Genomic DNA, 26,687 nt, shown 5'->3' on the forward strand with positions numbered 1-26,687 from the left:
GAAGCAGTGGAGCAGCCGGATATCTTTCATAACTAAAATACATTCCAGATGACAGGGCTAGAAAGAGGACAGCAACACTGATGTAACAGCGTCTGCTTAAGGCAGTCGGTGACAAAAATGAAAGCGGAGAGGAGCCAGATTGAAGAGGAGAGAGAGAAAGTGGTACTCTGAGTGCTGTAAGTCCAAATGTGGAGCAGACAGTGCATCAGACCGTGGCTAACGCGACGTTAAAGATCTCGCCGGGCTGCAGTAGAGTGCTGCGTGCAGAGCACCGCAGGCTTCTCTTCAAGAAATGAAATCAGCTTCCTCTTCACTGCTTCCTCAGATCAACTGACACATGCATATCATCTGCGCCTCAAGAGACAGAGAGACACTTTGGATGGGTTTCATAATGAAATGTGGCCTCATGTATTGAGTTGGCGTTTAGCTAAACCCACTGTCTGACTCACCGCCACTGCTGAGGTGTCTGGAAGAAAATCTCTTTTGGTCACAGGGTGAAGATGCTAATTATGTCGTGGGCAGATTTCCTGTAGAAGTTAGAAATATATGATTTAATACAACATCAACATGACAGGTTATATCATTAAACTGTATCTGGATAGGTGAGACCATCTGTGGTTAGGATGTCAGAAGGAATCCCTGATATGACCGTACGGGTGTTGTTACATCAAATAAGCACCGTCCTGTTTCTGGTTGGGTGTTAGGCACCGCTTAGAGCGTGGATGCATTTAAAAAGATGTTGTGCTTCTTCTCTTTTGTCACATTCATGTTTTCTTTTCGTCTCCAGGTTCAATAATCAGAGCAGAGCTAAAGCACACAGCTCTCCAATCCCAGTTTTCTGATGTTCCCACAAACACAGAAAGCACCAGCCTCCACAGATGAAAAACAAGCTGTGCTCTTAACAAGCAACAACAATCCTGCCAAAAATAAAAGCTTGCCTGAAATTCACTCTGATATATTACTCATCTCGAGCAAGTTTCAGGTCTGCAAGCTGATTATCGTACTGCACGGATATGTGTAGAAACCGCAGGCTGCCTACGAGGTGGAGAGAGATGCGTTAATGGATCAGAACGTTTGGAGGAAAAAAAGGTCAACAGTTAAATTAAAGCTCGATTAAAGCTGTGACATTTGAAAGAAAAAAATTACCAGATTTTCCTTTTGAAAATGAAAGGTTGAATTTATAAACAAGGAAAGCATTGACATCACTCTGCTATGACAATATGCTCATGGTGGCTGATGTCAGCAAACTCAAAAGGGACAGTTCACCCCAAAATCAAACACATATTTTTCCTCTTACCTGTAGTGTTATTTACTAAAATGAAAACAGGTTGAGTTACATCAGAATTCGACCCCCTGTAAATTAATTTCTGCTGTAAAGTTGGGCATTTTAACATGGAGGTCTATAAAGATTGATTCACTCTTGGAGTCAGCCTCAATTGGACATTAGAGGAACTGCAGTTTTTGGCACTTCAGCGGGATTTATACTTGTGTGTCAGCCCTATGCAGAGCCTATGCTGCTGTGAGCATTTATACTCGTGCGGTGGTGTGTCTTTGTCACTCTGCAGTTAGGTTAGGGTTAGCTAACCCTATCCCTCCAAAACACTAGTCAGCGGTGGATTTTCTGTGAAGTGCTATAAAGTTTAGCTGACTCAAAACACACATTNCAACAGCAACATTTAACAAAGGTAACGTTACAGAATTCAGCTCCATTACAGCTCACAAGGTTCACTGACAAAACAACTGTCTTATACTAAACACATTTTCCAAACAAATACAACACGCTAACATTATTAGCACAAGCCTATGGCATTTTACACTGTATGAATTAGCCTAGCGGCTAGCGCAGATTTCTTCTGCTCATATGAAGCCAGGATAAATCACACACAAAAATGCTATTTTAGTGGAGGCTTTATTGTCTTCACAATTTATTGTTTCTTATCTGTGAAATTAAAGTAAATCAAAGCTTTGTTTCCACTGAGGGAATATATGGTTGAAATACTTCATTTGACTTCAGGTTGGAAAGTGTTTAAACTGCAGATATTACTTTCTTGTTCTAAAGACGGCACAGGTCGACACACGCAGAAACTTTCTGACAACTCATCAGCTTCCTCTTGTGGAGAATCTACAGCCTGTAAGGGAGCAAGTTTGTGAACTCATAAGTCAGTCACCACTCAGATCCACGTTTAATTTAAAAAAACAGACCACAAAAAATGAAGTTCATTTTTTAATAATTGCATTTTATTAATTGAAAAAACAAAAAAACAAATGCAAATAAAAAAAAGAGCAAAAATAAAACAGTATCATTAGGTAAGACAAGGCGAGAGACACTTAAATAAGAAGAGTTCCATGTTGGTGAGGACAAAGGTGAAGGCGGGCTGATGTAGGAGGGGAGAGGAGGCGGCGGGGGGGCGGGGCATTGTTGGATGGGACAGGTTGGATTATGTACACTGTTTCTCACTGCAGGACTGGCAGGCCCCATAGAGGGGAGGGGGGGCTCAAAGTAGCAGGTCGGAGACACTGAAACACCAGAGAGAAAGGCACTATCCAGAGAGAACAAGAAAACAGAAACCAGTAACACAAACACGGTAAACAAACACACACATACACACACACACTGGACCAGAAATCAAAATGTCTGACGAAAAAAGTGCTTGACCACACGCCACGTTGGACAAAAGAAAAAAAACAAAACTTGTACATCATTGAAGCTGATCTCTCAACTTTTAGCATAAAAGACAATCTCTCAGTTTTCTGAACTGTTAATCTGTGCCAGCTGCGGATCTGCACTGGTGATTACACAATGTGATTATCCAAACTCCGCCTCTTTGCTACGTGCAGGTATAACAAGGAGGAGAGCGTATGCATGCATGTTATGAATGTTTGCGAATATGCATGTGAACGTCCTGTACATGTCCTCATACACCACTCTCTCGAACGAATATCGGCATCGTCACTTTTTTTTTGTTTGTTTTTCAGCATGTCTTTTAAAAATCCCTTGCGTGGTTTGTGTAGTTCAGTTCTCCGACCTTGCTTCCCTCATGTTAATGTCTGTGGACTCAGTCAGCTACATTCACTGCCCAAGTTAAAATGGCTGCAATAAATACATTGGCTTTGAAAAGGTGGCTGACCTTTATACAGGGCTGTGGAGTACGACAGCTCTTTGCAGCATTCGTGGCTCTACTTGCTGGTCAACGTTAGCTTCCTGACAGGATCAGTTTCTTCTCAGTGAACTAACTCTCCTTTCCTTGCGCAACAGACAAGAGAAACCTTCTCAAAAAATGGAATTTATGACCCCTTAAATATCATGCTGTGTTATCTGAGAGCCCTCAGATTCAGAAAAAATAAAATTGACAATTCAGCACATCCTAGAGCTACGAGGTCTTATCCAGACTAACAAAAAGATTGAACATAATTTACAAATGGAAAAAAAATACAATTTGTGATGAGAGGTAAAACAGACAAACACATACAAATATATAATATATATTCTTAAAAAATGGATTCTCTCTATAGTTGATTTATTTATACAGCCGGTGGCTGATGTACAATGCTCACGTGCCAATGATCTCAAACATGGAAACTTGCTGTACTGTAGATTGCATCTTTTTTCTTTCTCTTCTTTTTTTTTGTACATTTTAAAACCATTTCTTCTTTTTTATATTTTTAATCTTTTTTTTTTTCTTCTTTAAAACAGAGTTAGGATTTATCGGTAGGCATTTCATTTAGGTGATTAAAACAACATGCGGCAAAGGAAAAAAAAAGAAACACAAAAGAAAAGGCAGAATGTTAAGAAGTTAAGGAGAGGACAGAAGCAGCTGTGGGAGCGGTAGAATCATTTGGTTATCTTCACTGTTGGTGCACTACTCTTTAGTTTCTCTGCATTTAGATTTCCCTCAAAGACAGTTCAATCCTCGCCAAGGCGCTCACTGGGGAGGTGAACGTTCTCAGCACAAGTAAAAGTTGATTTTTTTTTTTGCTCAGCTGCCACCCACACAGCGACGCCTACGACAGCTCTACTCCTGTTTTATCTCTCTCTGTTTCGGTTGTTTGCATTCTTCCTGTCTGCTCCTGTTATCGTGGGATGGCGAAGAGGAGGGTGGAGGGGTGGTTGAGGGGTTGGATGGGGGCTGATGAGATCAAGAACGATGATGATGATGGTGGTGGTGGTGGTGATGGTGGTTGCTGTTGTGGTGGTTGTTGTTGTTGCTGTTGCTGTTTACATGGTCTGACTGTTTACATGTTCCGATTGACAGGCGTGACGTAGTTGCGGGGGAACATGCCCGTTTGGCCGTGGCAGCCTCCTTTCCACCAGTTGGGGTCAGAGTTGTCCAGGACTTGGATGAAGTCACCGCGTCGGAAACCCAGCTCTCCTTCCTCCTGGGGATCAAAGTCAAAGAGCGCCTGCACGTATGTGGGATGCTGTGTGAACAAGAGAAGGACACAGAGGTCGTGAGATATGTTAGTGACACATAACATGATGATTTATAAATACATGTGACAGAATAAAACACTAAACTTTCACACTAATTTCTGAGTTCATGGTGATCTTGGTTAAAAGTAAAACATTTAAAATCCTGAGTAGGGCTGGGCGATTAATTGAAAACTAATCGAAGCTGATATTCAGAGCCTCTGACTGATGTGATCTTACCCATGGCAGTAAGTTCGATTTAAAAAAAATAAATAAATAAATCCCCACTGTCTGTGTGTGTGTGTTTTTTTTTAATATCCATTTTTTTAACATCTATTTTTTTATGTCCATTTTTTAATATCTATTTTTTTTAATATTTATTTTTATATCCTTTTTTATATCTATTTTATAATATCTTTTTTACATCTATTTTTTATATCTTTTTTTATATCCATTTTTTAATATCTTTTTTTATATCTATTTTTTAATATCCATTTTTTGCATCTATTTTTTAATATCCATTTTTAATATCTATTTTTTAATATCCATTTTTTTTGTATCTATTTTTTTATATCTTTTTTTTTTTTTTAAATATCTCCCTTTTTTTTTTTTATTATTTGTATATTCTTTTATACTGTCTTGCTTGTGTTGTTTTTTATGTCGCACCACTGAGGGGTTGCACGAGAATTTCGTTGTACAGAAATGTTCAATGACACTAAAGCATTCTGATTCTGATGTACTGTCCCCTTAAAAATGTACTACTGCATGTGTAGTCATGTGACTCCGCCCTGTACAGTCCGCAACCTGGAAGCAACATGGAGGAGAACTAAAACACTGAGCCAACTGAGCAACTTGAGCAGCTTGTACCAAAGAGAAATGCCTTTCGTTTGGAGACATTTTGGCTTTCGTGAAGACGACACCGAACAAATGAAATCAAATGTAAGCGACCAAAGGTAACACCACCAATCTGCTTCAACACCTGGAGCACAATCATGTTATCCAATATGAACAGTGCACGGCTCAAGTTACTTATTTTATACTGTTTTAGAGAACTGGATTTTACTTTCAAACTAAAATGTGATGTTATTTTCTAATTTTTCACACAGCAAAATTGAAAATAATTTATTTTGTTTGCAAGAAATGCAGGTTATTTAGATGTTTTAATTCTTAGTGTTGTGTGCTTTGATTTCGATTGTTTGAAATATTAAATAAATAACCATAATTAGTTTATCTGCTTCAGTTATTTTAAAATCACAAGATAAGCAGTCTTTCAATAGACAAAAATATCAGCTTTAATTTAAAAAAATATATATATTTTTTTTACAAGTATTTAATTTGTGTATTTCCGTCTTGCCAAACACTTAGTTATATTATTTTTGTATTTATTTTTACCAATACGTTTTCTCATGGGTTGAAATATGTTTATTAATCATACCACAAGGACTGTTTTTGAAGGCAGAGTCATATAACAAATGTTTTATCTGTATTTTAATAGGAAAAAAACCCAGAAGACTTTGTATCTACGATGTGATGAAAGAATTCTGTTCTAAATAAAAATTAAATCCCAGCTTTAATAGTTGAGCATATTTACAGTGCAAACCTTGTCAGTGAACTATGAAAGAAAAAAAAACAAAAAAAAAAACAAAAAAGTTCTTAAATCATAAACGAAGTCAAATGTTCAATTAACCATGATATTGATTTGAGGTCGTATCACCCAGCACTAATCATAAGAGAACAAATTTTGGTTGTTTTACATACTCAACCTAGAATAATTAGCATCCTGCCACACACACTCTCCGCTCCCTCCTGCTCTCTACCACACACACATTCACTACATACATCACTGTCTCTTTCCCTATGACTGTCTTACCTGCAGCTTCTCCTCATCCCTTTATCCTCTGTGTGGTTTTGGTCACACTTCCTCTCCTCTTCCCCTGCAGCTGTCCCTCAGACCTGCAGGCTACAAACTTCTTCTGCCTACCGACGTCCAGATTCGCTGCAATCTCACTCACATTTGAAATGAACCCTGCACGCGTCTCACTGAGGAGCATAAACAAATAATACGAGCTCCAAGATCCTGAGCCGAGCCTCACTGTTGCTGTTTTTACCTACAGTTTCATACTGGTGCACTCATTTAGAACTGCACACAAACACCTGCGTCACAAGTGTCCGGTTACTAAGAGCTGAACCTCACCCGCCGACAACACAGAGAGATTTTACTGGCAATGATGAACTGTGAAAAAGTCACTGAAATTTTATGGACATTTATGCGTCTTTTTTTTTTTTTTTTTTTTACTACTAATTACGTGAATGCAAATCACTACCACTCGGCGCGGGCAGCATCTATTTTTTCATGCCTTCATAGCTTCCTGACATTTCCCTTGGGTTTACAGTGTGTGACAACATTTGTGTAAAGGAACCAAACCACAACAAACAAAAAAACAACATAAAAGCTGAGCTACTGGTGACAGACGTCTAGCAACATGTGTGTCACTGTCTAATAGCAATACTGTGTTTTTAATAAGCAATTCACAGACTTAGGCCGTGATCACACAGAAAGGTTGCAAAATTGAATGCCACAAAAAAAAAAAAGCTTGCTGCCCCTTTTTATTGTTGTCACAGAAATCAGTGTGTAGTTGCTGACATGTTGAGGCAGAGGGTACTGTCTGTAGCTCTGGTTGAGGGCGAGAGGCTGTCAGCAGATAAACAGAGATCTGTGTGGGTACATGAGACCCTAAAAAAGAGGCTGGATCATGGGGAGTACCACCAGTTGGTCCAGGAGCTTCTCCTCCATCATGGACGTTTACAGGCAGATTTTAGGATGACTCAGGGGCAGTTTGACAACCTGCTGTCTATCATCAGGCCGTATAGCTCTGGGTATCCAGCAACAGCTACCACCAGTTTCTCCTCCACTGTTTACCAACTGTTAACTTGTTGTCATGACCACCACAGACCACACAAATCATCTGTTTGGACAATGGGAAAAAAGAGATAATGGGGGGCGCTTTTCTGCTCTGAGCTGAAGTTTTTCAACTCGAGGAGTTCAGAGCGCGCTGGCAAAAACGTTAGGTGCCTAGAGCGCAGAAACATGAGGTGCATCACAACACAAAAATCGCGAAAACATTACAAAAAGCCACCTCCAGCTGCTAAGACACTTTCTGTGTGATCGAGGTCTAGACAAGTCTATCTGGGTTTAAATACTTATGGTCCACAAAATAATGAATAGATAGGAATAAGCGCCCTTGTTGTAAGAGGACCTGATGACACTTGTTGCAGTGGGTACAGACGCATCAGTGAGATGAACGAAGATGTTGGACAAAATCATTTGGCTAATAAACTGTTTTGCAGTAGTAAGGAGTCATCTTAAGATTAAGTTTTAGGTGGCAATAGTCTCAGAAGGGCAGAGGTATCTTTTCTTTTTCTCTACTCCTGTGACGTTATCCCCACCACTCCCAGTCGCCATCTTTCTCAGCTCTGCTGCCTGTTCCACCTGTCAAGACTGACCTCAGGTGACGGGCGCTGAGCACTACAATTTTTTAATACAGCATCTTGGTATCAGTTTAATAGAAAGAGGAGCATCTGTATTTTTGACGGCATTAAAAAATATATACTTTTGGGACTTCTAAATACATTGTAAAGCGTAATACTTGGATTCTATTGGGCTACAGTGCTGGTATGAAGCCCTTTTCATACTGCACTTAACCCCAAGCTAAGTGAGCTGTTAGCCTTGCATATTTGTACCAAAGTGGGCTAACCCTGACTTTAGCCTCGGGGCTTGCTAGCCCTTCTCTGAAACAGGGGTAGCCTCAAGTTTGTGGGGTTATCCCCTAAAAATCAACTGAACATGGGGCTTAAAGTTGCCAGTGTGAAACAAAGCTAATGAAATTTGCATCACGTTTTTGTTGTCCACTCGCACAACTTCATCACGTCATTAGTATGCCCGTGCTTTATGTTTTAACCATGATAACTTCTACTAACCAAATCTGTAGGGACCTAGCGAGCTAGCTAACTCCAAACAACAATAATAGGAACACTAGACACGACACTCATTAGGCCCAAAAACAGAAACACCTCCTTTATTTGCCACAGCTGGAAAAGTTAAAACAACAGACGTCTCCTTTTCAGTCTTTCCTTTCTCTGCTGTGCTCTCTCTTTCTGATGTTTCAGCAGCGCTCTCACGTAAAACCCTGCTAATGGCGACAGTTTAGGGTCATTTTAGAGTGTAAAGATTAGTCACATGGTCCAGTGGACATTTACCCCAGGGCTGTGGGTTAACAATGTGAATATGGAAGTTAGCTAAAGGCTATGAGCTATAATATGCAGTGTGAAAAAAGCCCTGAAGAAAAACACTGAGGGTCAGAAAATACTGTTGATTTTGTTATTGATCGTAGTTTTAGCTGAGATGATTTAGCTGCGACACCTGATCTGGGATACAGTAAATTACATCTGTATCTTCACGCATAATTCACATTCAAAGTATATGATAAAGTAATGGGAGCATGTTGTTTGCCGCCTTTTCTATTGTTGTGTTTTGCCGGGGTGTACGCAGCAGGATTCTGAAAAATCTTCGTCAAGATTGAACCAATGAATTAATGGGATGTTTATAAAATTACAGTTTGTATTTCAAGACAATATAAATGTTTTCATACATGACCTTACCCAAACTCCTTAACTCACAATCCCACAGTGAGTTGTTTTTCACGAGGGCATTATATCCATCCCTATTTTAAGTTATATTTCACTCATGATTTCAGAATTAAATGTAACTGAATTTAAACTAAGAAATAAATATAAGATGGACAAAGACAGAATGCTATGTCAACAGAACACACAACAGGGCATTGACCAGCTTTATTGTTTAACTGCATCAGAAATCATAATGATCACCTTCCCTTTGTGTAAAAAGAAGCCTTTCACAGAAAAGTCTGCAGTCCAGCCTTCACATGTGGTGAACCTGTGAACCAACATGTCCTTTCTGGTTCTGCAGTGTTAAAGGCGTTGCTTCCCCACAAGTGATGCAGATATACCTTTGTACTGTTCTAGTAAGTTTTAAAAGTTACATCCAATTATATCCTCAAATAAAATCCATCTTCACCTCTGAATAGGTTATATACCGTATCATGTTGTTATTGTTTGTGATTGTGGTTTAAGGATTAAAGCCTGGATGCCAGTGTGACAGTTCTTACCTGGTGGACCTGCTCTATGTCTCGCAGGAAGATTTGCTGATTGCGAGAGACTGAGGTGGAGCGGTGGTAGTCCACCAGCTCGTTGAGGGAGTTAAACTTCACCACCCATAGGAAATACTTTCCAGCACCGTCACGAAGAACCTTGAAGTGCTGGACGTCATTTCCAAACCTGCACAAGGGCACAGAGAGAAAAACTATGAGAGGGGATATTCAACTAGGTGCTAAATGCAGATTTAAAGAATACTTCACCTCAAAATGATCATTTGTGTTTCAGTTACTCCCTTCATGTTTCTTTTAGTTTGTGAAGAAAACTTCTTTTCTTGCACGCCTCCACAGTGAACAAAGAATCCAAAAACGGAAAAAAATCTTGATGAATTCGGCGTCATAGTTGACGCGTTTAACAACAGCAAAGCTATAGACCATATCAAGGTGTCCTTCAGTTGCTAGGAAACAACATTGCTGTTTCACTTAAACGTATAATCGAGCCACTACTGCAGTCCTCCTGGACTGAAATACAAACTGTGGAAAATACATCCATTTTCATCCACTTATCCAGGGCCAGGTCACGGGGGCAGCAGGTCAAGCAAAGCACCCCAGACGTCCCTCTCCCCAGCAACGCTTTCCAGCTCCTCCTGGGGGACCCCAAGGTGTTCCCAGGCCAGATGAGATATGTAATCCCTCCAGTGTGTTCTGGGTCTGCCCCGGGGCCTCCTACCAGTGGGACGTGCCCACAACACCTCTAACAGGAGGCGCCCAGGAGGATCCTGATCAGATGCCTGAACCACCTCAACAGAACCCTTTTTACGCAAAGGAGCAGCGGCTCTACTCCGAGCTCCCTCCAGATGTCCAAGCTCCTCCCCCTATCTCTAAGGCTGAGCCCAGACACCCCACAGAGGAAACTCATTTTGGCAGCTTGTATCTGCGATCTCATTCTTTCGGTCACTACCCAGAGCTCATGACCATAGGTGAGGGTTGGGACATAGATGGACCAGTACATTGAAAGCTTTGCCTCCTGGCAGATGCCGACATTAATTTTAGGACCGAGCTACTCAATGGTAGGTTGCTGCCTTTGACGAGGTACAAAGCTTAAGCTGTCTACCATTTCCCTCTACAAACCAGCTCAAAGCTTGGATGGACGCAGTCAAACAAAATAACTAGACACCGTAGAGAAACTCCTCCAACTCGCACTCATTTCTTTACCAGTTTATATCAAAACATCTGTTTACGAACTCTGAGACAACTCCCGCAATATAATCAAAATTTCATTTAACCAGTTGTATGCTCAGCACTTGCCAACAGACAGACGGGGAACTTAATGGAAAGTGAGATACATCTCTATGCTCTTCAAAGCCAAACAGTAATTTCACCTCACTGAACGCAGGAGCTGCTAACCTACCACTGGCTCCATCAGTTAGTTTGAGTTATTGTGTGACTTTGGTCTTTTAAAGGGTTAGTTTGTATTCACCAAGGTTACACAGTAACACAAGCAAACTATCGATCAAGGCAACGCTAGACCAGCAGCTCCAGTATTACGCAAAGTAAAACTACTTACTTACTAAGGGTGGGGGAAAAAGCTCGATTCTTAGATGTATCACGATGCGGACATGGACGATTCGCCATCGATTCACAAATGTCAATAATTGATTATGTAAATGTTCATAACATGATGCTGTTGGAACAAAGAGGTGGAACTTAACTGTCAGTGTAGCACCCAGACAGTTTACAGTGCCAACGAGGTAAGTTTAACTTGTACTAATTCATCTCTCAGTTTGTTTCGCCCTGCCTGGTGTCTTGGCTTTTGCTTGCTCGCAGCTTCTCTGCTGGCATAATGTAAATAACAGCGGCTGTGGCGGACTCCGCCACCCCCTCGTGTTATTCTCATACACACAGGACACTGTAAGGTGCTTTCAAATTCACTCACTCATTCATCAATGCAGTTAACTTTTTAAAATAAAGGATGTGGACCATATATTATTGAATGGGAGGTGAATTGCAAACTGTTTCAGGGGTAATATTACACTAGGCTGTGCAAACACTGGACCCTATGCAGGCGTGTGTGTATATCCCATATATGTATATCCCACAATGCCCCCTGGTTCCAAAGTGATGGTGTGGAGGTAGGCTGAAGGGACCTGGAGAAGAGCCACACTGTATGCAAGTAAAATAATCTGTTTATTTATTTATGGATCACCAAAAATACAGTCTGCTATATTTTAAAAGAGAAAAATAAATGTGTTGAAGTCAAACATTTTGATGCATCGATAATCATTTTATTATCGAATCATTACCCTCTGAATCAGAATTGAATCATGAGGTGCCTGGAGATTCCCACTGATATAGAAATAGTCAATATAGGAGGTTACACAATAAGTGTTCCTTTAATATACCTTTAGATAAAGGTAGTGGAACACTCTGACATTAATCTTGCTTATCAAATGCATTAAACATGTCTGTGACAGGCTGGTGAGTATTAGTCAAATGAATCAGTCAGCTACTGCTGAACATCAGTCTCTCACTGGCGTGACTAAGTGGAGTCAGGACAGTCCAGACAGTAATTAGGATCCATATCTTAGCATCAACGTTACACATGACCTGCTGTGAACTGGTGTGTCTTTTGGGAAGGTCAGAATGGAGGGAGGCAGATAAGAGGAAATGAGCTCTGTATGTGTCAGCTAAAACACTAAGTACTCACAGGGCTGGCGTCCAACACAAGTCATAACTGGTGACTGTTGGTCACCAGAGGGCAGCACCAAGACTTCACAAGAATAAGGAAGCGGCTGAGCTCATGACTCAGACATACCAAGTATGGAAACACATGAATCTGATCACTTCTGAGAAAACTGTACACTGATGTAAGGATAATGCTAAATTGTATTTATAGAAAACAGAGTGAGTGTGAATCATGTCCCATGCTGAGTGGTACTTGGTGTGGCCGGTGCGACTTACTTCACAGAGAGGGAGAAGTCTCCTGGTGCACTCTCGCTCTCTCTGATGAGGAAGGCCCCGTCGTGCCTCTGTTTGTTTAGCATCTCCTCTGCTTTGGCCCGGGGGATCTTCCCGAAGAACCACCTGGAGGAGAAAGGAAACAGGTACAAGTTAGCATCGACTAAACTGACCTAAAGCCTCCCCTCGGCCTTCTTCTTATATAGAGTGGATCAACAGTCTGAGAGAACTCTGAATTACTTTTTTTCTACTGAGAAAGTAAAAAACGTTACTTGTAAATATAAAGACAGAACAACACAGCTTGATTATGCACAATCTGGGTGGCGTTAAAGGGACAGTTCACTTCAACACCAAAAATACACCTTTTTCCTCTTGGTGCTATTAATCTAGATTGCTTTGCTGTGAGTTGCTGAGTGTGGTAGAGATCAGCCGTAGAGATGTCTGCTTTCTGTCCAATATAATGTGCCAGAAAATACACAGCGCAGAAAGAAGCGTGGATCTATGCCTACCTCACCTAGCACCACTGAGCTAATGGCACAGCTCCGACATGGAGGACGAAACTAATGTCTACATGTTGTGCAGTCACAAGCACGAGCCTCTCGTCCATGAGTTGATGCACGCTTCCTTCTGCACAATGATGCAGTTGGCAGATGTAGTTTGGTACAAAGGAAACGGATCCTACGCAAAACTGCTCACAACAAGATCTGTGGATTATCTTGAGTAACCAGGTTACGACTTCTGGGAAGAGACGTTGCTTTGAGCACCACAAGCCAAGTGCCATCTAGTAAGGGTTGGAGATCGTTCACATTTGAACCGATAACGCTACTGGTGCTGGTACCTCGAATTCGATACTGGTACCAGACGGTACCTTTTTTCGTCACTTTACTCTTTCTGTGGGCTAGTTAGGAAAATTGAATTTTTGAACGAGCTGCAGTGAACAAGTGATTCTGCTCCTCTGCTCTTTTAAAATCACACACAGAGCAAAGTCTCTGTCTGTCTGCTTGTGTGTGTGTATATGTAATTTAAAATAATATGAATAATATAGAATAAATAATAAAAAATTTAAAATACACAACAAGCAGCAGACACTATGCTATATTTTTTTTTTTTTTTAAAGGAGGGGAGAGAAAGAGGGGATGACACGCAGCAAAGGGCTGCAGACTGGAATTGAACCTGCTACTGCGGCAAAGACAATGCCCTTGTGCACAGAATACCCACTCTAACCACTGAGCTACTGGGCACCCCACAATATGCTATTTCTGAAATAAAATAGAAATAAAATAGAAAACAATCAAAATAGACTGAAACCATCTGTGCTGCAGCGATAGTTTTGGCTCTGTGGGAAGCCGGTGGAACTCCGTGACCAGCTTCACTACATCTGGGACCTTTGTGGCTTCCTTTCTGAAACCAGTGGCTCGGTGTCGCTCAGTAGACTCGGCTGCAAAGGACCTTGAGGCCGGGAAGCCAGCTACGGAGTTCTGCAAGCAGCTTTGCAGTGCTTCCGCCTTGTGTCTGAACCAGGTGTTTTGAGCCAGGTGCACTCCAAGGTACCAAAATTTAGCATCAATTGATTTTAAATGAATGGTACTCAGTAGCAGCGATGTAATTTGGTCGGTACCCTTTAAAAGTACTGAGTTTGGTACCCAACCATACATCTGGTTCCATTATACTAGAGAGATATCAGACATCTGTACTTGATACCTCCAACATGCAGCAACTCACACCGAAACAATCTCAACTGACTTCTTCGTACAGGTAAGAGGCAAAATATGTATATTTGGTTTTAGGGTGAACTGTCCGTGTCAGGCACTGCTATGTCCATTTTTTTATTATACTGCTTATTGTCTGAAGCGTAAAAGAGGGAGCTTCGCCCATCATGCAGCAAACAAGAGATGGGATACACCTTCGATTGTGTCGGCCTGTCAGGAAGCTAAAACACAGACGCTCACATTCACACCTGTGAGCAACTGAGAGTTTCAGTTCAGCTAAACTTCAAATCTGTAGATGGGAGGAAGAAACTGTAGACATGCAAACATCACACGAACATCACACCTTCTGCTGGTTAACAGGTTTGACCGAGGGAGACTATAGTGTGGAGAGAGCGCTAACCACAGATCCACCGAGCTGCTCAGTCTGTGAGCTACATCAAACTCACAACCATAGTATTTTCTCCTGAGTGGTCTTTGGACCATGCGGATAGACCCTCTACCACCAACACTCCATGTTCACACCAGGAAGTAAGAAAAAAGTTACACAGGCATCGGCCAGTCCTGTGAAGCCATCCATGTACCAGAAAGTAGATTAGTCATTGTCTAATTATAGTGGGAAAGTCAACACAAAACAAGAATTACCTCCTCACAGCAGCGCAGAAGATCTATACAATCAGCTCAGTGTCAAGGTGGACACCCACAATTAGGGTCACCAGTATCCAGCCAAATGTCTCCCCCTCTGTTCCTGAGTTATGGTGTTAAATAATGACCAGAAAACTGTTTTTGTAGAACATTATGATGTCGCAGTGAGGTTGACCTTTATAAAAATGTCATCACTTCATCCTATTAGACATTTGTGTGTATTTTTTTTCATGATTAGAGTACGAATTCTTGAGGTCACAGTGACCTTCGACAACCAAATTCTAATAAGTTAACCCTTGAGTCCAGGTTAGAGTTGTTCTGATACCGATTTGATTTGACTTGTTGACACATTGACATTATACTGTAACACACGGCAACATCAAGTAAGGCTGAAAGCGAAATTATTACCAACTCCACCGTGGTCCCAAAAAGAGGAGCAGCTTCAGTAGTGTGGAATAAACTGTGGGCCATATCGCCGAGCCCTTGTATCAGAACATCTCTAGTTCTGGTGGACATTTGTGCCAAATTTGTGGAAATTTCCTTCAGGTTTTCTTGAGATATCGCATTTACCAGAGGGACGGACAGATGGACAAACTGCCTCCTGCACAGAGGCATAAAATGTGCACTCGCAAGCATTTGTGTTTCAAAAATCTCTAAATCGAGAAGCAGTAAAAATAAATGTTTAAATCTGGAACTTAAAGTCAGAAAGTTTTCCACATATGCTGCTAACTGTGAGAAAACCCTGATGGAGGGACTAAGTGAGAGTGATTAAGATGGATAGAGAGAGAGCGGGAGACAAATGGGAGACAAAACCAGTGAAAGCTCTTAGTTGTGTAAATAATTAAAAAGTACAGTCAGCCAAAAGATGACATCTTGGCTCCTTTACACGCAGGTGAAAATCAATAATGAAATGGCCAACTCCTGATCTGCTTTGTATCTGTGCTTGGCAGCGCAGCGAGCATGCACACTGAGTCCCTCTCCCTGTTTGATAAAAGTGATAGCAGAGCAATTAATGGAGCCAAGGAAACAGCAGGAGGAGGAGGACGACTGGCATCACTATCAGCAACACACACGCCCACACCTCTACGCCTGTGAGGGGGAACGCTCCCAAGCTTTCATGCTGCTCCTCCACTCTAATTCTTCGACTGTCACATGAACCTAAGCATTAGCCACAAAAACACAATTACTGTTGTGCAGGGAGAAGATCTGTTTACAAACAGAAAGGACTCTGACTTGGAGCGGAGCCACGCTCTATTGTGCTCTGCTGTATAGCACAGCTGTGTGTGCACGTCTGCTGGTGCTGTGTGGGTGCCTGGTTCTTTCAGAGTGGCGCTCAGTTGTCACCACAATGGGAGACGAAGGCAAACTCCAGCCGCTTTGTCAATGTCACAACTGTGCTGGGTCGTTTTCTTCAATCAAAACATTCACAGAAAATCTTTATTCCACCCGGAAACAATAAACTTTTTCACTAAAATCTAACTCCCACAGGTTGCACTGTAGCATCACAGTGTAGTGCACCATGTTCTCCTGCTGCTGCACCATGACAGCTCTGACTCAAATCATACCTAACTGTGGGCTGATTAAAGGAAAATTTCATCAACAACAACTTCTGATGACGTCCTAGGATGCGGTAACACTTAAAAACGAAGCCCATTAAAGCCAGCAACATGATACATTAGATGGCCTCTCATCGTCACTGCAGTGTGTGATTTGTGGTTCTTCTGGGATCCAGCCTTAGTGCGGATTTGGCTCGCTGGCTATTTCACAATAAAAGCCACACAGAATTATCTGCACTTTGAAAAGCAGGTACTGGAAGAGTTGAGTTTCCATTAACAGCCCCCCTAATATGCCTCCGCTCGGTGTTTTCAAACTGTGCTTCTACGATAACATGCACACAAGACAGCAAAGCAAGGCTGTTTTTTGTTTTTGAAGCAAACGGCTGTGGGACACGCGACATGAACCTTGACCAGACTGATAAACTGGAGAGAGACAATATGTGGCTGAGGAAACACACAGTCAATGACCTCATTATCTGCTTGTTTTAAGAATGGATTCAGCCATACTGTCAAGATAACTACTTCTGTCTGACGATATATTGTCTAAGGCTGCCCCCGACTAAGAATTTTCCCAGTTGACCAATAGTCCTCATCAGGGTCCATCAGTGGACTAGTCTCCTGCATGTTTCTGATATGAATGTAATGATTAAATGATATATTTTGGTGGTTTGAGTTGAAGGTGTGAGAAAGAATAGTATCAGTAACATTGTTAACACTGTGCTACATTACAGAGAAATACAAAACCGTACTAATGAACCTTCATTAATATAGGCCTATATTTTATCTCCAAGTGCACGTCACACACTGAGCGAGCCGCCTGTTAATGACGCTGTGGGCTAATGGGCATGTAGTAGGGATGGGCAGCACAAGCAAAAACACTATTCGAAAATCGTGGCAACTATTCAACAATTTTTCGAATAATCGCCCCCCCCCACACTTTGGATTTCCTGCCATGTTATTAACTAGCCTGTGGAATAACTGCAGGTACCAGCCCTGGAAATTAACCTGACTCCTGTCCTTCCTGTGTCTGTCCTTTCAAATTAAAGTCACACATGGTCCAGTCATATAGGTTTGGATTTATTTTGACAAGGCGCAGCTTCTAATAGAGTTTCACATTTGTTTGTTTTTTCTGCAACTAAGTGACCAATGAAATCTTGCTGACTAATGACCTTTCTGGTCAACTATCAGGGGGCAGCCCTAGTTATTATATACATGAAAGTACATATCAAAGTACAGTACCTTTACACAAGTAGCTCAAAAATACTCAGTATGAGACTTAATACAAAATTTGGCCAACAAAACAAAACCCAGTGATGCGTCTTGTGACTAACAGACAAGCTTAGCGAAGCTCCGGGAACAGCAGTTACCTCCACAATCCTGCTGGTGCGCTGCGGTTGGCTCCCGGGAAAGGACGGCCTGGGAGCCTGATGGTTTGCTGATGGATTTACTGAATGGAGGATGAAGTCGTTGGAGGTAAAACTACAAATGATGGACTTTTTGGCTTGTTGACAGGGTTGAAAAGCTACAGACTCAGAACTGTCCCTCTTCTACTCCAAAAGTGCAGCTGTAGGCTACCTGCAAGCTAGACTGTGTCGTCTTTGATTTTTCTTTGGACTCACGCAGGTAGGTGGGGTAAGAGTGGAAAAAAAGGGGGAGAATCGCTGCAGCCAAGTCTTATAATGGTCGGGAAAATCCTGCTGTTTATTTTGGCATCATGTTGATGACATTCTCATATAACCAAAAGCCCACATTTAAACACAACAGGCAATACAGAGGTCAACAAATGTTCAAGGTCATGTCCATATATATTGTACTAAAGGTCAGAATTATCGTGACAGGCCTACTTAAAAGAAATCTGTTCAAATCCACAAACTGTGGATCAAAGTATTTGTAATCCTTCACCATCTAAAACCCAGGTCAGATCTTCTCAAGTGTAGAAATGCCACTTCCTGCACATGCACAGCCTGCTGAATGCCACAGCCTTTCCTGCTCTCTTTGATGTGGTCAGGATGAGTAGCTCGCAGTAAAATTAATCCCAAACTCCTGATGAGAGTGATATTAAATTAATTATCAACTCAAAGGGTGAAATTTACCTCACGAGCGGAAGCAGCTCGCAGAGTTGTATTGTGTGTGCTGCCTTTCTATATGTATCTTATCACGCAGGAAAACATCAGTTGAATGTGTTGAAAACTTTGTATAAAAGCTGTAACACCCTGGAGAGCCTTCATTATAACGATTAAAAGAGGTTCAGTGTTACAGATCTATGAGGCTGGCTAAATATTGATTCCCCGTAACCATAATAAAGACCGGACAGTGAACAGTATTGTTGTTACTCTGGTTCACAGGGCAGACACGAGAGCAGTAGAAAAAGCACAAGAAGCCTGACTCAATGACAACCCCCCACTGCAACAAAAAAACAAAACAAACAAAAAAAAAAAACAGAAAGAAGGTACATCTGATTGCACCCCAGCAATGATGCAATAAGGTCAATATTCAATTAAGCGCGAGAGGCCTCGAGCACATTAATAAAGAGAGAGCTAATCTGGCACTGAACGTAGGTCCAGAGGTAATGTCCTCTAAGGATCCTGCCAGGCCTTCTCTGAAGTGGTTTAACACACACACACACACACACACACTTGACCAAGGCATCACATACAATCAAGTCTCATAACCGTGAACAGCATGGATACAATTGAAGCCTCCTTAGACCTGTCATGATAATTACGTTATCACTTTATGTACGATAGATGGACATGACCTTGATTAGTTTGCTGACCTCGATACTGCCTGTCACGTTTACATGAGTTTTTGTTTACATAAGAATCAGCCAACATAATGCCAGAATAAACAGCAGGATTTTTGTGACCACTTTAAGACCTGGACACAGGGATTCTCCATTTCTTTCTCTCTCCACCCCGCCTACCTGCGTGAGTCTTAAGAAAAATTAGACAACACTTAAAAGATGACACAGTGTAGCTTGGTGGTAGCTTGCAGCTGCACTTTTTGAATGGAAGAGGCAAAGTCCTGATAGTTGTTAGCTTGCCAACATCTAGCAATAAGCCAAAAAGTCAGCCGTAAATCCACCAGCACACCACCGACTCCCAGGTCGTCCATCTGTGGGAGCCGACTGCAGCACGACGGGCAGGATTCTGGAGGTAACTGCGATGTTCCTGGAGCGTCGCTAAGCTTGTCTATTAGTTGCAAGAGGCATCACTTGGTTTTGTTTGTGTACTAACACTCAAACTAAGTGTTTCTGGGTTACTCCTAAAAAGATACTATCATTTCATACAGCTTTACTTTCTTGTATTTCTTAACAGGCCTTAAATACTTTCTAGAAAAAGATTTTTTATTAAATATTTCAATTCCAATGTCTGAATATTCTTTAAGAATTATAGTTTCATTGCTGTTTGAAAGGGTGTAATTGCATTTTTATGCTATTACATTATAATATCAGTGGCATAAAATGGTCTCAAAGTGACAATATTATTGTTTATTGCAATTGACCCATCGCTAAGTCCCACCCCCCGGACGCAGACTGGCCAATCATAGCAGAGCATTGAGCCGACTCAGACCAGGGTCCAACAACAACACAGCTGTGCTTCATTGTGTCAGATTTCCGTCATTTTCAGGCTGGTGTTGTGGATGTGGAGCTAAATGTTGTGTCTGGGGCATGTCGTGTATTAATGATATTCGTTACCTGGAGAGGTTGGAAAAAGATATACGTTTCTTCCCTGTTCCAAAACCAAAATCAAACCCTGAAAAGTGTAGGGTTAGCTAGCTAGCTACTGAAGATATAGCCTACTGAATGTATACACAGCTGGTTCAATATCAGCAAAGTTTCCCTTTATATTCATTGTCTTGTGTGGCGATCAGCAGTGATGTGGTGGTTCACTTTTACACTGTGATCTGTAGCCTATAGTTCGGCTTTAGCTTCTAACTATCTTTGTCTTTTTAACCTGTTGTTGCTGCTGAGTCAGTTTGACATCCTGGATATATCCTTCAAACACAGACTGTAGACCCCTCTGTCTGCTTCACTCTAACATCACTCTTTCATTTTTACAAAAATATGATAATATTTCTTCAGGGAGTGCAGTTAGTTAAAGTGAGGGCTCCATGTTTACTCTGACAGCTTGTCGGACCATCACATATATTGCCCCACAAAAGTAGCCATCGTGAGCAACTGACAGGCAACATGTCAAGTACAGACAGAGAGGGAGAAGAAAAACATGAAATGTCACATATTGTTTGACACGAGCAGTATATAGCACACTTTGACATAAAGACACAGGTGCATAACTGAAAACTGATATGCACAATACTTACGGATGGGCCTTCATCTCTATGTAATTCTTGGGAATGAAGCCATCTTTTCCATTTAGCTCTGCCTTGTACCAGTTCTGATCACACTCTTCATTTAATACCTGGTGGTAACACAAAAAGAGAAAGAGGAGACGTTCAGGTTAGCGCCAAACACACGTGTCAACAGCGGACAGCAATCAGCCTCCTAAATTTAGCTTCAAGCCATTTGATTTAATTTCCTGTGAATTCAGAGCAGTGGTTTAGAGAGCTGCTAGGTAAATATTAGGAAACTACAAAACAAACAGTGGAGAGCAGCAGGCAAATACAATCTAACAAATACAATTTGAAATGCTTCAAAGATAGCTTCTAATTAAAAGGACCAATAATGTGTCTGTGTGTGACCTGCACCTTCAGCTATAGAGACTCATTTATCCAAACACATCGGTAACACACGCTGCTCGGGGCTAAAGACTAATACCTACCATACACTGGGAGAGTTTGAAACAGTTTGCCTAAAAGACTAAATTCTCAAACCGTCTCACATCTAACGACAATGTGAGTTCTTAGTCACACAAAATAAGATTTTGCAAAAACTGGGCACAAGTTTACACATCAAGTATTTAGAAATGTAGCAGCAAATTTTGGACTTCAATTTTGGACATTTTTAAAATTGTTACAGATAAAATATTTAATTTAAATGTAAGCATTGTCAAGATTCTTATTTTAAAAAGCAGACAGTCACATGAACATCCTCCAATATATCTACCATAAAGGCCAGAATATGGGGGCACTCCAGTTTTAGTGGTGTCTAGTTTGATGCAGAAACATCATTCACTATGTCTGGATGGCCACAAAAACAAAGTGTGACAGGATTTGATCCAACTTAGCTGACTGAGAAAAAGACTGTGGGTCAATTTAGCTGACACTCGCATGTTTGTGGTCAAATCAGATGCCAGACGTAGCGACATTGTTCAAGAAGCAATACACACACACACACACACACTAATTCTTGCTTCCTCCCAGTCTTTCACAATATATATGATGATTAAAAAATAAATAAATAAATGAGAGGCATATTTGCAAGTCGCACTGGTGCTCCTCGTTATAACATTTTGTAGCACTGTCTCCAAAAAAGGTCACAAAAATTGGTACCAGTCTGCAGCCCTGCAGCTGTGAGGGCATTCATGTCTGACTAAGTGCGGCCACAGTGCAGGTGTGTTGGGCTGGTGGTGCATTGGTGTGTGTCTGGGTTAATGTGCACTTGTCTGTGCATGAGAGTGCTTATGAGAGACGGGTCGTGCTGAAAGTAATTAACCTTCACGCAGCAGCTGATTTATCTACAAAAAGGTGTCCATGAGTGTTGTTCAATTCATACACAAAGTGTTTTTTTCCCCCGTAGCGATTTCGAAATGTCATGTCACTCAGTAAATGTGGATTATTTGAGTGTTAATTTCTAGTTTGTAAAAGAAAACCGCTGATTAACTGTCATACGTCAATGAGGAAAACTAGTGCACAATATGCTTCCTTCCAGTGACAGTATTGCGTTTCGGCAACATCTAGACATGTACAAATTTCAGAGGAAAACTAAGCAACAGCACTGAGTCACTCAGTCTCCGTCTGAATGATGTTGCAAAATGCAGCCAAAGCCCATTTGAGAGTCTAAGCCCAGTATATAAAGCCTGAGAAGCAACAAAAAAGCAAAGGGATGTGATGCACATGTCACACAACCATGCTGTCACTTGTGTGATTCTCTGAGCAGCTTGAAGTGAAGCACTGCTCGCATTAATCTCACCGCTCTCATCCAGACAGACACAATCTTGTACTGAAGAATGACTCGAGTTTTACTCAGGAGAATTACATGAGTCAAGTTTGTTAAAAGCAATTTCTTTCACCGGCTTTGATCACAGCTCATCTGCATAATTCAAAGAAAAAAAAGGGACATTTTTGGCTGAGGCAGACACGCAATCCTAAATGCAGCATCACTGAGGGGAGTTTTCTGCTGGAGGAAAAGCAGCTCACTGACAAACAGAAAACATCTGACAAAAGGAGACTGTTATCAATGTATATTAGACTTAACATTCTTCCTAGATCTTTGCCTCCCTCTTCCTCTCCCTTAAATTCATAATTTCCCAGTCGCCCAGCCCAGGACAGCTGTCCAATTGGCCCCAGTGTAGTGTGAGTGACCTGGGTCTATTTGCTCCAGTGAGCCTGCAGAATGCCAGCTGTCACTGCCTCCCCCAGCTGCTAACCCTGCACAAGACCAGCATTTCTGGATCAGGGAGTGGCCTTGGACCGAAAACATAAGTTGGCTGACATTAGGAGAGGGGGGGTAGGTATGTCTGTATGTGTATGTACATGTGTAACACAGTGGACTTATAGACATTGGAGTATGATACACAGAGAGACGGGAAGAGTGACATGGCGTGAGTGTGTTTATGCTGCTCAATGTGGCACTGGGTGAGCCAAGACTCACACAAAAGGGCCTCAGCCTCTGGGCTGTATGTTGACACACCAAACCAACCTTTAAGAACTAGTGCCTACAAAGGCAGTCTGATTCAACACTGCGAGGCCCTTCGGCCAGCTGACTGCCGACATGCAGTTCTCTGCTCACATTTGCTCAGGCATTGTCAGCTTGTGGTCTACTGTATGCGAAGGATAACAAGACTAAGAGTCTGCAGCCGTGATATTTGCTCTGTAAAGCGTAGGTTTGGGCGACTGGATGTATATATTTGCAATTGGCTGAGTAGATAGCCACGTTTTGTTTTTGAGCCATTTATTGGTGGATTTTTCTCATTTTATTTTGCTAATTTGATAGTTTAATACGAGTAAGAGCTGATACTCAGCTGACACAGGGTTATGCATTGCCAATGGCACGAGTCTTTCTGGTGTCTTCTTTCAACGCGTTTTTCAACTTTTCAGAAAGACACCGGTGACGTAACAGCCACTTCTTTAACACGGCTGCTGTCTACTGTCACAAAAAAGACAAAATAGCTAAGTTTTTGGGAGAAGATTGGCTGGTGGACACTGGATGTTGCTGGAGAGTGTTCTTTTATCACTGTTAGCTTTGTAAAGCTTGAAGTTAACTGTGTCAACCCTCTTGTTAATGTCGTGTCACGTTAGCTACCTGGCTCAAGATATTGTCGTCATAGAACCAAAACCCATATGCAACACGTCATTAAAATAAGCGCTGAATCGCCCCCCCTAGCATAAATTTTCCTGGAATTTCAAAACCATAGAAACCCTGAAATTTAGAGCACTGTTGGAATATACCATTTGGTTATTCAGAGCACCACACTCTTGGAGCACAGTGTCCAATCTGTCCAAGGAGATGGAGCAGCAAGGTGAGAATGAAAGGACAAGATTCATTAAAATTAGCCAACACAATTATAAAAAAGACAGAAAATACAAATTAGAATGGTAATCTAATCTATTATACTATTCAATTTATATTGCAGTCCTAAATTGTATTCCAACAGTCCTAGGTGGCGGGGGAAATATCAGGGGATCACCAATATAAGTAGTGGAAATCCTTGAGACGAAATTTAATCTATATGTAATCTATAAAAACAGTTGTCTAGATATTTCCTTCTGAACCAAAGTGGTGAACTGACAGACAGACATCGTGATCAGATGAGCCAAGATGTTAGCAAGGCTAAAACGGCAGCATTAAAAAGTAAAAAGAAACCACAATAACTGGTGTCATTAAAAGCCATTCAGTCATCATGTTTTCACCGACTGCCTCTACAGATCCAACATGCTCAGCTCCGTCTGCAAGGGAAGACTCGTGCCAACGTGCCAAACACACACATTGCAGAAACTATGTGTGATTACTGGCCATAGACACCCAGTGACCGGCCAACAGCCAGACGTTGGCGTGGTGTTTAGGGGCCTTAACATGTCTAATGCAGAAACAAACATACACACAAACTAAACAGCTCCAATTCCACCACTTAGAGCTGAGATACTTTAAAACAAACATCAAAGCAACAAACGCTGTAGGAGTGCAGAATGTGCTCTTCGACAGGACTGTAGGTGGAAGAGATGCCAAGCAGTCGCAGAGACAAACGCTTCAGCCTCACGACTCAGGCTCAAGCCTACTGGTTGGCAAGCTTCCACTCTGCACTCTGACCTCCAAACCGAAAACATTAACTTTCTTAACTGGTTGAATTACTCTTTAAAGATTGACATTGAGTGTGATTGTTAAGTAGATTGACTCTGCAGTTGTAAAAATCAGAGGCGGACATTAGAGTTTTCATTTAATTTCTGACAAGATAACAACAGGAAGAACATCAGAATGGTCCAATAAAGCAGAATGAGGGTTCTCTACGTTATGTATCACCACTTAAACAGAGCAGCCATATAAGCTTACTTTTCACTATAATATTACTGATAATAAATCACAAGATTCCTCGCAATGCAATTCATTAACTTAATATAATTCTATCATTTATCCCTCTTTGATTCAGGGTAATATTTTGGGGGCAAATACATAACCCTTCAATATTCATTAACTTTATCTGCATCAAAAACGATTTGTAAGATTGGCATCTTTCTCAAACTCCACTGGTCAGTTCAATATATAACATAAATATTCATAATTATATGTTCCTGCCTTCTTCTCTACAATCATCATTTAAAAACTTTTTAAAATTTAATAATCCAAATCATTCATACAGTAGTAGAAAGGCTGATCAGCTTCCCTTTCCCTTCGACAAAAGGAAACATGGCCCGTTCTCCCTGAGATATCGTGATGTACAGATACAAACGCCAAAGTTCACAAGTACAAAAAGGGGAATTATTATCACATTTAATTCATGATGTGATTATTTCTTGATGTGCATAAATATTTTTTTGTCTTCTTTTCTTTGAGTTGTGTTTTGTTTTAATTGGATTGTTGTCCACTGATTGGTTAGTTCCTCTGCACAGTGTGTTTCTTGTTGTGTTTCTTCTGTGAATTTCTTCTGAATTATGTTAGTTTGGTTCTTTTTCACTTTTTTATTATTGTTTGTTTTTCTCCTTAAGTTGAAGGTAGGTCCGCTGTATGAGCCCGGGGCGTCTTGACCTCTCCTGACATGCTGCTTGTTTTTTCCCTATCAGCAGTTTCATGTGTGTGCAAATAAAAACTAAAACAAAAATGCATGTTATCATTGTTGAGAAGGAGACAGCACATGCCACCAGTCCTCATGAACTTGAGTAACCTTACATAATTACCCGGTCTACAACCAAAGTTAATAATAGAGCACAGCAGGTGCTGCAGTACACTGTACGCCTGAGCTTATATGAATTGCTAAGATGCTTAAGTGAATTTTCCAGGCGATTAAAATAAAAAGCCACTGTTTGCATTGGGGTATCTCGATCTAATTTTTAATTTTCAATGTCTGATACAGAAGATGAATTATAATGATTCAATATATGGGCTAAGGCTTTATCCCATGTGTAAACCTGCAACACTGGAGCACACAGTAAAACTTAGCTGACATCCAAGTGAAACGAATCGAGGTCACGTCCTTGGTGCAGTGGAACATATGCTCACATACACTATTGTGGTGTCGTGGGATGACTGTGTTTCAACTGCCTTCTTTTACACAAAGATCGCACAACAAGGTCGCTATGAAGTCCCTTCTTTATGCCGCCTTTGCATTTTCACACGGAACCAAATTACAGCGGCATCATGTCGTCCCAGAGTGTGATTTTAGACAGCATGACGGGATCCCAGAAGCAACAGAGGTGTGATGGGCGTGACGTGAAACACAACAGCGTTGGCCTCTAGTGTGACATGTAAGATACATGCTTTCTAAACAATAATAACAGCATAATATGGCAGTAACAATCATGTACCATCCCTGTGACATGGTGGCTGCTCAGAGGGTAGAAAGCTCCCAGATCTCATTGTTTTCCCAATTGAAAGACATTTTCGGCCGCTGTGCTAGTTCGAGCTAGCCGT

The 26,687-nt window shown here is 41.3% G+C and overlaps 1 protein-coding gene across 1 annotated transcript in view; it reads right to left on the reverse strand.

The window, feature by feature from the left end:
* Positions 1-2,216: 2,216 nt before the first annotated feature.
* LOC126405342 (growth factor receptor-bound protein 2) overlaps positions 2,217-26,687 on the reverse strand; it is a 55,587-nt gene continuing 31,116 nt past the window's right edge. The window contains exons 3-6 of the mRNA XM_050069039.1: positions 20,768-20,865; positions 12,541-12,663; positions 9,595-9,763; positions 2,217-4,419 (exon numbers count right to left, since the gene is read on the reverse strand). Coding sequence (XP_049924996.1) covers positions 4,234-4,419; positions 9,595-9,763; positions 12,541-12,663; positions 20,768-20,865 — 576 coding nt within the window. The 3' untranslated portion in view covers positions 2,217-4,233. The remainder of the gene's footprint in view (positions 4,420-9,594; positions 9,764-12,540; positions 12,664-20,767; positions 20,866-26,687) is intronic.

This window comes from Epinephelus moara, chromosome 18 (genome assembly GCF_006386435.1).
Source record: "Epinephelus moara isolate mb chromosome 18, YSFRI_EMoa_1.0, whole genome shotgun sequence".
NCBI classification, from domain to species: domain Eukaryota; kingdom Metazoa; phylum Chordata; class Actinopteri; order Perciformes; family Serranidae; genus Epinephelus; species Epinephelus moara.